This window comes from Polyodon spathula, chromosome 2 (assembly GCF_017654505.1).
Source record: "Polyodon spathula isolate WHYD16114869_AA chromosome 2, ASM1765450v1, whole genome shotgun sequence".
NCBI lineage: Eukaryota > Metazoa > Chordata > Actinopteri > Acipenseriformes > Polyodontidae > Polyodon > Polyodon spathula.
This window is the reverse complement of record NC_054535.1, coordinates 47,169,114-47,184,455: the sequence shown is the minus strand read 5'-3', so window position 1 is coordinate 47,184,455 and position 15,342 is coordinate 47,169,114. Positions and strand designations below refer to the sequence as shown.

The 15,342-nt window shown below is 38.8% G+C and overlaps 1 protein-coding gene across 1 annotated transcript in view; it reads left to right on the top strand.

The window, feature by feature from the left end:
• glra3 (glycine receptor, alpha 3) overlaps positions 1-15,342 on the top strand; it is a 58,455-nt gene that overhangs the window by 14,594 nt on the left and 28,519 nt on the right. The window contains exons 2-3 of the mRNA XM_041223583.1: positions 13,537-13,664; positions 14,360-14,427. Of these exons, the coding sequence (XP_041079517.1) occupies positions 13,537-13,664; positions 14,360-14,427 (196 nt within the window). The remainder of the gene's footprint in view (positions 1-13,536; positions 13,665-14,359; positions 14,428-15,342) is intronic.

Genomic DNA, 15,342 nt, shown 5'->3' with positions numbered 1-15,342 from the left:
AAATGAGAAATTTAAGGAAATGTCTCCTGAAACCTGAAAATTCCCATTAAAGTTTCCATTTATCATAAAAATGCTAACATTTCACAAAGTTTCAGATTGACATATCATATTGTGATCATACAGAGACTGAGATTCATTCCCCTAAAATACATTTTGTGAGGTTTCTCTGTTTATAGGTCATTTGGTGGTAGGAGTGTTTTTTGACATAGTAACCAATGAGGACCAGGACAATGGCAGGGTTTGAGAAAAATGAAAATTTAATCTGACAACCTGTACTGGTACAAAAAAATAGAATGTAACTGAAATTTAACTGCCATTTTATAACAGTAGTATCAAGAGGGGAGACTTACATTCCTGTGAAGGGATGACATGGTCAGGCAGTAAAAAACTGGAGACACACAGCAGAATTACACTTAATTGCATATATGTAGTGTGGCTAGTGGTTTTCACACATTTGGGGAACATGCAGATTACACTACTCAAGTTCTTACTTGAGGGGTGTGCCTGGGTTATTCATTTCAACACTGTTCTGAAGAGTGTATTTGTGCTGAAAATCAAGTAATGCCACTCTAGTGAAACACAATAGCAGGAGAGCAAGGATGAAGGTGATCAAAAACCTGGCTTTCAGATGGAAACTGAGCATTACCTTTTCCCAAAGACATGCCTTTAGCTTGTAGAAGCCTGGGGGTCTTATTTGCTCATATAGCTTGTCATCCTATGGTAAACCCATGTGAGCAGTTTTAGGCATTGCCTACTGTCTATGATTATGCTGTGTTACAATTTGTCCAGACACACAGCCTTAATTGCTACATAGTAATAAGTACATTCAAGGTAAAGGTTTTTTTGGTGCAAATATATATATATATATATATATATATATATATATATATATATATATATATATATATATATATATATATATATATATATAATATGATGCATTTGAGGCAATTAGGTTGGAATGGCTTGCTCTCTTTACTGCACCCACTGTGTAAAACTGGGCAAGATTGGGTTGAGCTCCACTGGAGAAATTACTGATGATAGTTCAATTGTTTGTTTAATTATTTGAATATCTGCAGAAGTTTTCTTTGCTGTTTTTGTATTGTATTTTGTATTTTTTTCTGTCCATGGTGACAAAAAAAAATTGTTTGCAGTTTTTTTACATTTTTTTTTCACTGTTTGTATTAGAGGCTACACTACTTAACCGTTATAAATCTTAATGTGCTGTCTCTACCATCTGATACAAAGAAATTGCAGATGACTCTATCACCAATACCAGGTTCTACTATATAGTATAACTAAATATTATATTATAACTGTGAGCATTATTTTGTCTGCAAACATCTGGTGCAAAGCTGTTGCACAGGCCAGCCTGTATATTCCGCTAATTTAAAAAATATATGTTTTATAAATGTGCCCAGAAACTTTTTTGAATTCTAAATAGACAATAAATAATGTATGCATTTTTTTCTCACTTATCATGTCATGGAACATTTTTGCTTAAATAGCCAAAGTGGACAAGATGCTTGGATATATAGTTAAAATATTATATAGCAATGTTAAAACTTGACAATGCATTAGTAAGACCTCATCTAGAATATTGTGTTCAGTTCAGGTCACTTCGCTACAAAAAGGATATTGCTGATCTAGAAAGAGTGCAAAGAAGAGCGACCAGAATTATTCCGGCTTTAAAAGTCATGTCATATGCAAACAGGCTAAAAGAATTGAATCTATTTAGTCTTGAACAAAGAAGATTACGTGGCAACCTGATTCAAGCATTCAAAATTCTAAAAGATATTGACAATGTCGACCCAAGGAACTTTTTCGATGTGAAAAAATAAACAAAGACCAGGGGTCTCAAGTTTAGATTAGATAAAAGGGCATTTAGAACAGAAAATAGGAGGCACTTTTTTACACAGAGAATCGTGAGGGTCTGGAACCAACTCCTCAGTAATGTTATTGAAAAACTGACACCCTGGTATCCTTCAAGAAGCTGCTTGATGAGCTTCTGGGATCAACAAGCTACTAACAAACAAGAGCAAGATGGGCCAAATGGCCTCCTGTTGTTTGTAAATTTTCTTATGTTCTTATAGACCAGTTTGCTTTTTCTATTAGCTTGCTGACAACACTATCACACAATAAAATAGATTGCAAACAATGTTGAGCTTGAGAAAATGTTTTTATATCATTAGGCCCAGGACAGCGTCTAAATCATATTCACTGTATATTAATATTTATTATAGGATTTCAAGTCTAAGCGGAAGACAAGATTTTTTAAAACTGAACTGACCTTTAAGAATAGATTTTCACAATTAACTTTTCATATTTACAAAAATGTAAATGTAATAACATATTTTGGTAAATTTGCAGAATTTTATCTCTGAGCTGCTTCTGGGTAATGCTCCTTATCAGTGTCTTCCGAGTCATATAACAAGGTGAAAGTAACCACTAGATGGTAGTGTATAGAGCAGTTGGTATGGTAGTTTTGGATAGCCCCTTAATGTGGTTCCTCTTGATAGAGTGTCAGTATGTGTTCCTGCATCTCATAAGATGGCTGCACTGTATTATCATTGTTCAAAATAAGTTATTCATTATCAGCAAACCTGCGTGGATTACTCGGTCAATATATAACATATGGCGACGAAGATACAAACTTGAATAAGAAACATTTAGTTCCAGGTAGAACCAGTAAATAACACCAAGTCATTAGAGTGGATATAAAATAAAAGTTAGCAAACAGAGCTGTAAATACACAATGACAAAGCAATTTAAGGGAAAATGGCTGTCACACTGGGGACCGTTGACCCAAACCTGGGAAGAATACTGTGAGAGACTGACGCATTTCTTTACTGCTAATAGCATTGCTGACACTGATAACAAGAAAGCTATTTTATTAAGTGGAGTGGGTTCACAGACCTACAGTTTGATGAGAAATGTACTGAGCCCTGAGAAACCTAGTGATAAGATGTTTGAAGAGCTGGTAAACATGTTGAAAAATAATTTTAAAACTGAAACCGAGTGAAATAGTGCAGTGATTCAAATTTCATTTGAAGAACAAAAAATCCGATGAGACTGTTGGAGAACATGTTGCAGAGATAAGGAAATTGGTGCAGGACTGTAACTATGGAGACACACTGACGCAAATGCTGAGAGGCTGGTTTGTGGCATAAAGGTTATTGTCTGAAGCAGATTTAACATTTGAGAATGCACTGATGGTTGCTCAAGCCATTGAATCTTAGTAGAAATGTATAAGATTTACAGGGGTAGTCTAAAGAAGCCTCCAATGTTAGTTGCTGTGAAGGTAAACAAAATGTTTAGAAACAGAAAACAGCAGGAAAAGCTAAGAATCAGAGATTGCTACCTATTTGGAGGTAAACATTTCCCACAAAAATGCAGATTTCAGAATGAAAAGTGCCATAATTGCTGAATGAAAGGCCACATTAAGAAAGCCTGCAGGAGTAAGACCAAAGAACCGCAGGAATGGCCAACTCCAGGAAGAGGAAGGCAGCAATACACCCGCATGAGGATGCTGATGAATATGAGGCACACACTATGTGTAGTATGAAGCAACCAAACATTCCAAAAGCAGCACTGTGACACTATTTTATGTTTATATGTTGCGTGTGGTGTGTTAATGTTGGTGTATAGATATTGCTGCACGGGATATAATGTGGGATATTTAGCATGAGTGTTGTTAAAATATATAGTTTTATTTAGGCACAGGGATTGCACAATCAGTCCAAAATTGCACAAATTAGTTCACGTGCTGGGATTCAAGTGAATAATAAATTAGTAATTGAATCCCAGCACAACTGTATATAGATGGACGTTTCACTCAGTGTGGAGAGAATGGGAGAGAGTGAGAGTGAGAGCGAGAGGAGAGAGAAGATTGATAATAATAATAATTGCTACTGGTGCTAAACCACCTCAGCCCAGTACTTGTTTGGGTCAGTGTTTTGTTTATCTATTTATTTTGGCCAATGCATTGTTTTGTTTTGTCAAAGTGTTTTTGTTTTCTGTTTAAACCTTTTATTTTTAATAAACCAGTGCAATTCACTCACCAATCCTCTCTACTTCCTGGCATGACATCACCACACACATCATCTTTGCCACAAGCACCTATCACTCTTATGCTGGACATTAATAGTAAACATAGCAATAGCAAACAGAATTGTGGAACAATAAATAAGTTCCTGAACTTCAGACATGTACGATTAACCTGAGGACCTATACAGGAGAAACTGTGGACATACTTTTAGTGGCCCAAGTAACAGTGACATACCAAAGAATTGCCACTAGAAGTCGTGACTGGTTCAGGACCCAACCTACCTGGCAGAGGCTGGATAGCTGAACTGACTATGGATTGGAGACCAATCAATCAAATGTCACAGTTATGAAATCAAACACTGCAGGATGTGCTAGCTATACATGAAACAGTGTTCAAAGAAGAACTGGGTACTTTGCAGTGAAGCACAACCCCACTGTTCTTTAAGCCAAAATCAGTTCCATATGCTGTGAAACCAAATGTAGAGGCTGAGCTGAACCGTCTTCTGAAAGAGATCATTGAACCAGAGTTCAGACTACGCTGCACCCATAGTGCTTGTACTGAAGCCCGATGGCTCAGTGAGAATATGTGGAGACTATAAAGTAACTGTTATCTGAGTGGCATGTCTGGAACAGTATCCAGTTCCCAGAATTGATGATTTGTTTTCAGTCCTTGCAGGTGGAGAGAGGTTCACGAAATTGGACATGAGCCATGCCTACCAACAAATTGTACTGGATGAGGACTCCGAGAAATAAGTCACTGTTAATACCCACAAGGGTTTATTCAGATATAACCGTTTGCCTTTCAGCATCTCATCAGCACCTGCTATTTCTTCAATGGACAATGGAAGGGTTTACTGCAAGGGATCCCGCATGTGGCAGTGTATCTGGATGACATCCTGGTGACTGGCCTGGCAGAAGGGGAGCATATACAGAGCTTGATATAAGTGTTGAAAAGGCTTAAAAAGCAGGACTTTGTCTGAAAAGAAGTATACTTTCCCTTGAAAAGAAGTGGTGTTCTTGGGTCAAAGTAGATGTTACAGGAAAAAGAGAAGGTACAGGCAATTCATGAGACTCCTTGTCAGATAACGTGTTAGAATTAAAGGCATACTTAGGACGGTTAAACTACTACAACAAGTTTCTTCCCAACTTATTTACCCTCTTGATGCCCTTACATAAACTTATCAACCCTCTGGATGCCCTTACATTAACTTTTGTGGAAGGATGTGAAGTGGCATTGAGGGTCAGAGCAAGATGGCTTTTGAGGCTTCTAAAAAATCAGTGCAATTATCAGACGTTTTAGTTCATTATGATGGAGATAAACACCTCATTCTCTCTTATGATGCTTTAACCTATGAAGTAGGTGTTATCCTTTCACACCACATGACAGATGGATTGGACAAACCTATTTGATTTGTTTCCAGAACTCTTACAGCTGCTGAGGGAAATTATTCACAGTTAAACAAGGAGGAACTGGCTATAATTTTTGGAGTGCAGAGATTTCACAGCTATATCCATGGAAGGCACTTCACCATCTGTATTGACCACAAGCCATTGATTTCTCTCTTTAATTAAATGAAATCAGTACCACAGATGGCCTCATCAATGATTCAGAGGTGGGCAATAACACTCAGAGCTTATGAATATATTATAGTGTATAAAGCAGGTAAAGACCACAGAAATGCTGATTCTTTTTAAGTTGTCTTCCACTGCCTGAGGGACCCATAAAGGATACCCAAGAGGACATAGTACTACTGCTGGATCACATGGACACCTTACAGCTGCACAGGTTAGGTCCTGGACAGGAAAGGATCCATTGTTCTCAAATCCATGAGTATGTTATTAGGGGGTGGCCTAATTTTATTACAGAAACTGAATTCACACTGTTCCTTTCAAGAAAACAGGAGCTCAGTGTACAGTATGGATGTGTGTTGTGAGGAGCCTGTGTTGTTTTACCAAAGCAAGGTCATCAATCTGTAATGTAACAATTACACTAATCTAATCCTGGTATCACACGAATGAAAGGGCTGGCAAGAAGCTACATGTGGCCAAAAATGGATGAGGAGATTGAAAGAAAAGTACAGTCTTGTGTAACATGTCAAGAGCATAGAAAAGCTCTAGGAGTGGCCAGAAAAGCCTTGGAGGTGACATATTGATTATGTTGGACCATTTCTTTAGTCATCGTGGATGCACATTCTAAATGGATTGATGTTTATCCTATGCACACATCGACCTCAAGGGCTACCATAGAAAAACTTTCAGATGGTGAGATGGTAGTGTCTGATATTGGAACTCCCTTTGTCATTACAGAATTCAGTGAGTTGATGAGATGGAATGTAACATCTGCTCCGTATCAGCCATCTTCGAATGGGTTAGCTGAACTGGTCGTGTAGACATTCAAAGAGTGCGTAAATAAACTATCAGGAGACACCCTGGAAACAAAAATATCTTGTGCATGATTTAGCTATAGAATGACACCACAGTCTACTTCAGGATTGTGCCCGGAAGAGATGTTAATGGGTTTGAAACTGAGATCCACACTTGATCCTCTGAATCCAGGGATCTCAGGGGTACAACAAAAACAATTGAAACACAAGGAAAACCATAATAAGCATGTAAAAGCATGGAGCTTTGCAACAAGAGATTCTGTGTACACTCAAAACTTTGGTCATGGCCAAAAATGGATACCAGCGACTGTTCAAGAAGTTACTGAACCAGCTTCATATACAGTGTTGTTAGGAGGTGGTAGAATGGTGCACTGTCATGTAGACCAAATTCACAGGATACATTAGGGTTACCAGACATGTCCTGTTTTTACCCCAATGTATTAAATTAGCATAGCTGGGGATTTGTTGCCAGGGGCTTTATTATTGTTGCGGGCTACCGACAGCACCAGGCTTGAGCATCCACGTAAATCTTTTAAATATAAGTGTTTTGGTTCCACAAATGTGTTAAAAAAACGACAAAATGTTGTTTATATTATATATATATCAATATATATATATTATATATATATATTATATATATATAGTAATATATATATTAGACTTGCTACAGTTCTATTTAAATGTGTGTTTTCATTTGCTACACTTTATTAAGACAGACCATTATTGCTGCCTGTTTTAAAATCAATGGCCAATACTTGAAGATAATTTCATAAAAGCTTAAAGAAATGAAATTGTGCATCCAGTTTCATCTTTCTGTCTTTTTTAGTTTACATTTTTTCTGTGTTATTTTAAGCATTTTTTTGAAAGTTAAGAAATTGTGGTTTTTTTTACATAAATCGTGTCAAGTATTTCTGTATTTAAAAACAAAGTTACTACAGCACTTTTTCATTGCGGTAGCTTAATGATCTTTTAATGATGAAGGCTAGGGATTGTGGACTGTTATAACCTATTAGATTTCATCTGCCAGCTCCTGCTTGACTGTGTGCTGTTGCTTTCTGTTAATCTCACTTAGCTGTTCAGTCAGAGTATCCCTGTAAATGCTTCAGCAACTCTGACACATGTCTCGCCATGTTATACTTTCTGTCATTCTCAACTATACCCTGAAGACTTTATGCCTTATTGCTAGTGATGCATGCTACATGTTATTTTTTTCTTCTTTTTTATTAAAAAGCTGAATTAACTCTGGAAATTCAGTTAACTTAAAGGGGTAAAGTGAACGCTATGACCGCAGGCTTGAAATGAAAGTATATTATTTTGACTACATGGCTGAATATATAGAGGATACTGCATGATCATTCGTCGTGTACAGTTCTATGCTTCAACGCAGATTAATTTTGAACCCTGTTTATGGCCTCTTCGCAACCGCCTATAGTCCCACTCAGCACACCAGTGATCTGCTTGCACCTGACTTGATCAAACAGCCGGTAGTCTCTTCATTAACACCGGTAAGGGTAGGAAACAAGAGTGGCTGCAAATTGCCAGACTGAGCTCAAGGTTGGATCTAAGATGGTTGCAACAAGGCCATTGATTTATACATAGGTTTAAAAGGAGGTGTACTGCAACTGCACTGCACAAAAATGAAAAGGTTTTTATTGGAAGTACACAAATACACAAAAGGTTTAAAGGATTAAAAAATATTTTATTTTAGGACTTTTTGGACAAAAAACCTTTCTTCAGCTGTGTAGAAAGAAAAGAAATTAAGCAGTGTTTTATATATATATATATATATATATATATATATATATATATATATATATATATATATATATAATAGATGGGCTTCAGTGAGTTACAGGATTCTGTGATATCATAAATTATGCGACCAAAGAACGAGTAATTTATAAACTGTCATAGAAACCTGAGATTAGAATAGTTTTCCTGTAACTGACTAAAGAGCAAAAAAAGAGCAACATAGCAATTGTTTTTCTTTTCTCCTTCTCTCTCCTGTTCTTTCTCCCTGAACACCCAACCCTGAGTGACTGAAACGTGCATCTATATATACTGTTGTGCCGGGATTCAATTACTAATTAATTATTCACTTGAATCCCAGCATGTGAACTCATTTGTATAATCCCAGTGCTCACCTACTATGACATACATTAAATACACGTGAAGTGCAATCCCCGTTGCTAAATACAACTATATATTTTAAATTACTTGTGATACACAGACCCATTTATATCCCATGCAGCAATATCTATACACCAACGTTAACACTCCACACACAACACAGAACAAATAAATACACACACTGCCAATGCTGCCATTGGCGAGATTGTCAGCAGATGTGCTAGCAGCTCTAAGGCTGGCTCCTCCAACCCCAGCAAATCCCTGGAGGTCAGCAGCAAACTACCTACATGGTAGGTATCTCCTGGCAATAGCGAGCTGGTCTCCCCAGGCGATGCGGAGGATCAGGTAACCCCAGGTGATGCGGAGCAGCAGGCAACCCCAGGCGATGTGGAGCAGGCATCCTTGGGCGGTGCATAGCAGGCATCCCCAGGCGGTAATGTGAAGGCATCCCTGGGCGGTGACTTTAGGAGGGGAGCCCCTGGCCCAGGAAGCGGCAGCAGGAGCGCCACTTCTCCCCCTGTGGATTGAGTCAGGAAGTGGTGCTGGTGTTGACCACTCTGGCAGTGGCTGCAGTGGGGCTGTTTTCTCCTGTGCTCCCCTCAGCAGCCTATGCAGTGGCTGCTCAGGAATGCCAGCATCATGTCCTGGTCCTTTCTCTTGTGGTGGAGGTGGAAGCTGCAGGCAGTCTCCCTCTTGTAGTGGAGGCAGAGGCAGTTTCTGCTGCTCTCTTCTTGGTGGTGGAGGCTGTGGAAGCAGAGGTAGCTCCTGCTGCTCACTCTCTCTTGCTGTGGAAGCAGGCAGCTCCTGCTGCTCTCCTCCAGGTGGTGGAGGCAGTGGAAGCAGAGGTAGCTCCTGCTGCTCTCTCTCTCTTGCAGTGGAGGCAGAGGTAACTCCTGCTGCTCTCCCTTTTGTGGTGGAGGTGGGAGTGGCAAGCAGCCTTCCCCTGGCAGCGAAGGGGGGAACAGCGGGTAGTCTTTCTCTTGCAGTGGAGGTATGATCAGCTCCCCTTGGGCTTTGGATGCTCATGCATGCCCCGTCTGGGCACTGGATGCTCGTGCTCCCCCTGTCTGGGCGCTATCGAACTGGCTTAGGGGCGTCCTGACCAGTCGTGTTCCCCTTCCTCACATTGCCCACACTAGCTCGGTAGCACCTCGGCGCAGTCCCTCCAGCGATAATCCTCTTTTCCGTCCCTGGTGCCCCAGTGGAACTGGTTCACTGGCCGCTCTTGCTGTTGTGGTGGTGAGAGCAGAAGTCAAACTTCCCCTGCTGGTGGTGGAGACCGAGGTGACCCCTGCTCCTCCCTCTCCTGATGGACAGGGCAGCGGGTCATGTACTGCTCACCTCCACAGATGGGGCATAGCTCGGGTGGCTGTCAGAGAGGGTACCAGGCACAGTTCGTGCTGGAATGCCCCGGCTCAGTGCAGCAATAACACCCGGGCTGCTGTTCCTCTCTTGGTGCAGCTGCTGCCTTCTGCCATTCTTTCCTATTTTTTTCCCAAGAAAAAACACTCCTCTTGAAAAAAAACAAAAAATTCACCTGCAGTATTCTTGGCCTGACACTGTCGTCCCGGTTCTGACACAATGTGTGGGAAATTGGTAAGTGATCTGTAGGTGAATAACAGGTGTAGTAATCCAATTGAAACAAACAGACAACAAAGTACGGGTGAAATGGTTTGTTTATTAATTTGTAATCCAGATGGTCTGATGACCAGGCAGAAAAGAATAATGATCTGGCAGTACACAGCAATGTTACAGTCCCACAAAAAATAACACGCTATAAAACACCACGATGTACAAACACAGTCACCAGTCCAATAGTGCGTGCTGTAGTGCTCGTGGTACAAATACAATTAATTGTGATACACAGTGCAATGTTTTGCGCTGGCCCTTGGCTACAGCTCCGGATTGTGTTAGCTGTCTAACAATGACAACAAGCAAGCAGAAACAAAACCCTCACAATACAATATGACACAGGTCCGTCCTGGGCCCTATTCCTCGTAGCTGGCTAACTGAGTTAGCCGGATAACTCTCAGGATAACTTGACAGAAGTCTGGCTTTTTCCGTTCCTCGAAGCAAGTTTAAAGTCTAGCCGACTAAGTTACCATAGCAACACATCCTTAATCTTAAACCTGCTCCAGCGCAGGCTAACTTAAAGTTAGCCGGATCTGTGTATAAAAACTTGTACTTCTACCCAATGAAAGCACTTGACACACCCCTCTAAAATGGCAACGCCCTTCCTTAGAGATCCCATAGATCAAGGAGCAATTTTAATTAGATTAGCTTTTCGTAGGGAAAGAGTATTGAGAGATCGCCAAGATCCTTTGCATCATTCAGATGTTTTGTATTTGAGCGCTATAGATTCGGTCGTCAAGGTATCATTTACCTAATAAATCTACTTGAGCCGTACATTACCACCCGCCGCAGCCGTGTGTTGACAGTAACACAGACTATATGCATAGGGCTGCACTTTTTTGCTATATCGGCAAAGCCCCTGCATGCCGTGCAGTCTGAAGGGTCTACCTCGCCCTAAAGAGATTTCTTAATATGTTCGTCACATTTCCGGGACATACAAGGGGAAACGCCATCAAAGAGGGCTTCTATGCAGTCGCAGGTAATTTACTAGGTTATATGCAATTTAATGAATAGGTAATCCCAGTTATCGTTTATTAAGTAGGCTACATTATTATGCAGAGTGTCTTGGTGTGGACTGCAGTCAGATCCCCATCAAGGCACCCTCAGGACCAAATGAGGCAGATTTTGTGAACAGGAAATCCTTTCACAGCATTAATGTACAAGTACTTATGATGTTATCACTTACATGAAATTAAAAATTAGCTACAATTCAGCAACTGATGCAAATAATCCAACATTTTAATGGCAATTATACAATGCCAGTGCTAGACAGTAGGTGTCAGACTTTGGATAATACTGTACATCATCCATGACTTGACCTCAATTATTCTCAGATGATCTGTGACAGATCCTGCGACATCATTGTCGCATGTGCAGTGCTCCACAAATTAAAAAAAAAAAAAACTTAAGCATTTAGCTTATCTGCAGTTTTTTTCCATGCTTCCTCTCTGGACTTGGCAGCAGCAGCAGTGTTGCATTTAGTTGTGATAATGCTTTTATATTCCTCAAAACTTTCCATTATAAGCTCTTGCTCAGTCAGGCTGAAAAAAAGTTGCTCCCTCTTTCAATGTCATCTTTTGTGAAGATCATTGTTTCAGTGCTCTGCGATTCTCCCTTTGAGGTAGCAAGAGCACGCGCAATTACCCGGATTTCTTAAGTCGGAATCGAGTTAACGAGACACTTTTAGCCTGTATTCGCCGTCGAGGAACGGAGATAGCCTGACTTCAATTATCGGGTTAATCGAATCTTGCTAACCTCTGATTAGCCTGAATACTTAAGACAATTATGGAACATACCCCTTGTTTCATGACACAACCATCACAAAAGGACAAACACTGGGGTTTTGGTTTGTTTGTGTCGCAGGACCCGCTGGTCGTCCTTCACGAAGTAGCTATTACTTTACTCCTGTTCACCAGATATTGGCGACTTTCTTTCCTGACGAATGAGACTTAGAGTGTCCACGTGCATCTATATACGTGCTGTGCCAAGATTCAATTACTAATTAATTATTCACTTGAATCCCAGCATGTGAACTAATTTGTGCAATCCCCGTGCTCACATACTATTACATACTTTAAATGCACGTGACGTGTTTGTGCAATCCTTGTGCCTAAATACAACTATATATTTGAAATCACTTGTGATACACAAGCCCATTTTTATCCCGTGCAGCAATACCTATAAACATTAACACTCCACATGCAACAAAGAACATATAAATACACACAGGAGTGGGCACTTGGCCACACAGCTTTACATTTTTTTCTTTCTTTTTTTTTAACGTATTTTAATTTGTTGATCATTAATGAACATTTCTGTACTGTGGGTCTTGATTGAAATTTTGTGTTAGAATTGAAAGTGATGGTCTCGAGGAGTCGAATGGGTCAAAGTTCAAGTATATTTTCCTCTGGAGGAATTACCACTTTTTGATGTCACTACTGTGGTATTATGCCTTTTGTTTATATATATATATATATATATATATATATATATATATATATATATATATATATAACAAAATCTGTGTCTGCATCTGTATTCGTGCCCATGCTATTAGTATTCATATTTGTGTTTGTTTGTGAATTCAGGTATGTGTTTGTCAAACTGGAAGTGAGCAGGGGATTCCTTCTTCAATTTCAGTATCTCCCATATGATATTTCTAATACATATTATAATTTGTATTGCCTGCATGCAGTACCTTAAACTTTTCTTTATTAAATGTCATTTGCCATGTGTCTGCCCAGTTCTGAATCTTGTCTAGATCATTTTGAATGATCTTTGCTGCTGCAACAGTGTGTGCCACTCCTCCTATTTTTGTGTTGTCTGCAAATTTAACAAGTTTGCTTACTGTACCAGAATCTAAGTCATTCATGTAGATTAGGAATAGCAGATGACCTAATACTGATCCCTGTGGTACACCACTGGTTACCTCGCTCCATTTTGAGGTTTCTCCTCTAATCAATACTTTTTGTTTTCTACATGTTAACCACTCCCTAATCCATGTACATGCGTTTCTTTGAATCCCTACTGTGTTCAGTTTGAGAATTCATCTTTTATGCGGGACTTTGTCAAACACTTTCTGGAAATCTAAATAAACCATGTCATATGCTTTGCAATTATCCATTGTCGATGTTGCATCCTCAAAAAAATCAAGCAGGTTAGATAGACATGATCTCCCTTTCCTAAAACCATGCTGACTGTCTCCCAGGATACTGTTACCATAGCGGTAATTTTAACATTCATACATGTATAAATCTGAACTCACAACCCACACCCATACCAGTGATAATAACATACTGGGAATAGTAAAGATATACATTTTTTTTTTTTTGTTTGCTTCCAGCTTGGTAGCATCAAAGGAACCCGAAGGAGCCCGGAATCGCAACATTCCAATGTCACCATCCGATTTCCTGGACAAGCTTATGGGAAGGACATCAGGATATGATGCAAGAATCAGACCAAACTTTAAAGGTACATCAGCTTAAAACAATGTCTAAATGTTAAAGAATGTGAAGTACAGAAGATACTGGGGCACAGTGACATTATTTTCCATCTTGGGTGAGGAAAGGCCATTTAAAAATATTATTGTGCATGATTGCTTTTAAATCATAATTCCCTTGCTTGCTTACCAATTTTTTTCATGTTTTCTTTTTTTTTTTTAATCCTTTGCTGTGATCTGGTTGTCCCTCTGGATGAGATTTTTGCATCTTAGTGGACTAATTATGAATAAACAACTATGTTATACGCTAGATGACTTTTTTCATAAGTGGATCAAAGTCTGATCGATCTCCAATTTAATATATATTCTACTGGTAGACCAGGCTACTTGCATTAGTTTAAAGGTTTCTTTAATTATGTTTTAAAGGGCAGAGCTTTGTTGAAATGCTTGAAAAGGGCAGATGAAATGTGAGTCGAACTTTTCAAAGTGGCCTGGAATAAGTAAATATCTCATATGCCAACTGGATGTGTTGTAAACTTATAAATGTTCTTTAAAAAACAAATTAGACTTATTTAGACTTTCTTATCAAACTTGCATTGTTCTATGAAATAATCAAAAGTTATGTTTAAAAATCTATGAGGACAAAACAAAAATACTGATGATAAATATTCACATTGTCTTTATTGTGTTGGTAGAGCACTGTGTAACTTGGAGATATATTTTTCAGGTCCGCCTGTGAATGTGACTTGCAACATATTTATTAACAGCTTCGGTTCAATTGCAGAAACAACCATGGTATGTATATTCAAATTTGATTCATATTTTAAAGCTGTCTTATGTATTTATTTTATTGATTCTATTACATGAGAATTAGATAAGTAGTAAGATGAAGATCTTATACATTGTATTAAAAAAAAAAAACATAAATACAACAGCAGTATTGCAAGTTGTATTATGGTATGGACTTTGACTTGATAAACTGCAAAGAAATACTGGCATTATATTTCTGGGTGTACTTTTTCAAGTCAGGTTGCTTTTAGAATGTAAACCAAGCAAACGTTTATGTATATACTATACCCCCCTCCCCCCAGCTATTTAAGGAACAAAAATTCAAAATTCAATTCAAAAATCAGTTTTGTTTTTTAAACCAATTCCTTGGGTGTTGAAAGAATTCTGAGTTGTTATTACAATTACTCAACTACTGTATGCAGAGTTAAGGTCAAGAAGTTTAGGATCTGCTTTTGATTCAAGAGGTAGTTAGAATGTAGTTCTGAGCTCTGATAGATGAGCTTCAACATATTTTCATATTTGGAGCCAAACCCCAAATCCTTAAAAAAAAAAAAAAAAAAAAAAAAATGTTTTATTTATTTTTATTTTTTTACTATTTTTGGTAAATTACATTAAATATGAAATGTCTGTAATAATGTAATATTAGGGTAGAATATCAGTGTAGAGTTGAAGACTGAACTTGTTAAACCAACTATATGTGCAAATAACCAAGCAGCAGTCTGCATATTAAATTGAGGCAATCTGAGAGCCAATGAATAAATACTTAATACATATTGTAGCATGCAGGGGGATAGGCAGCAGCAGGGGTGGTAGGTGACATAATTACATGCAGGGACATAAACCCGATATATGCTTCTTGCAAAGGAGCCGGCTCTTCTGTATGGTGGTATCAGCGCTATGCTCTAGTGTGAGTGGTCATGG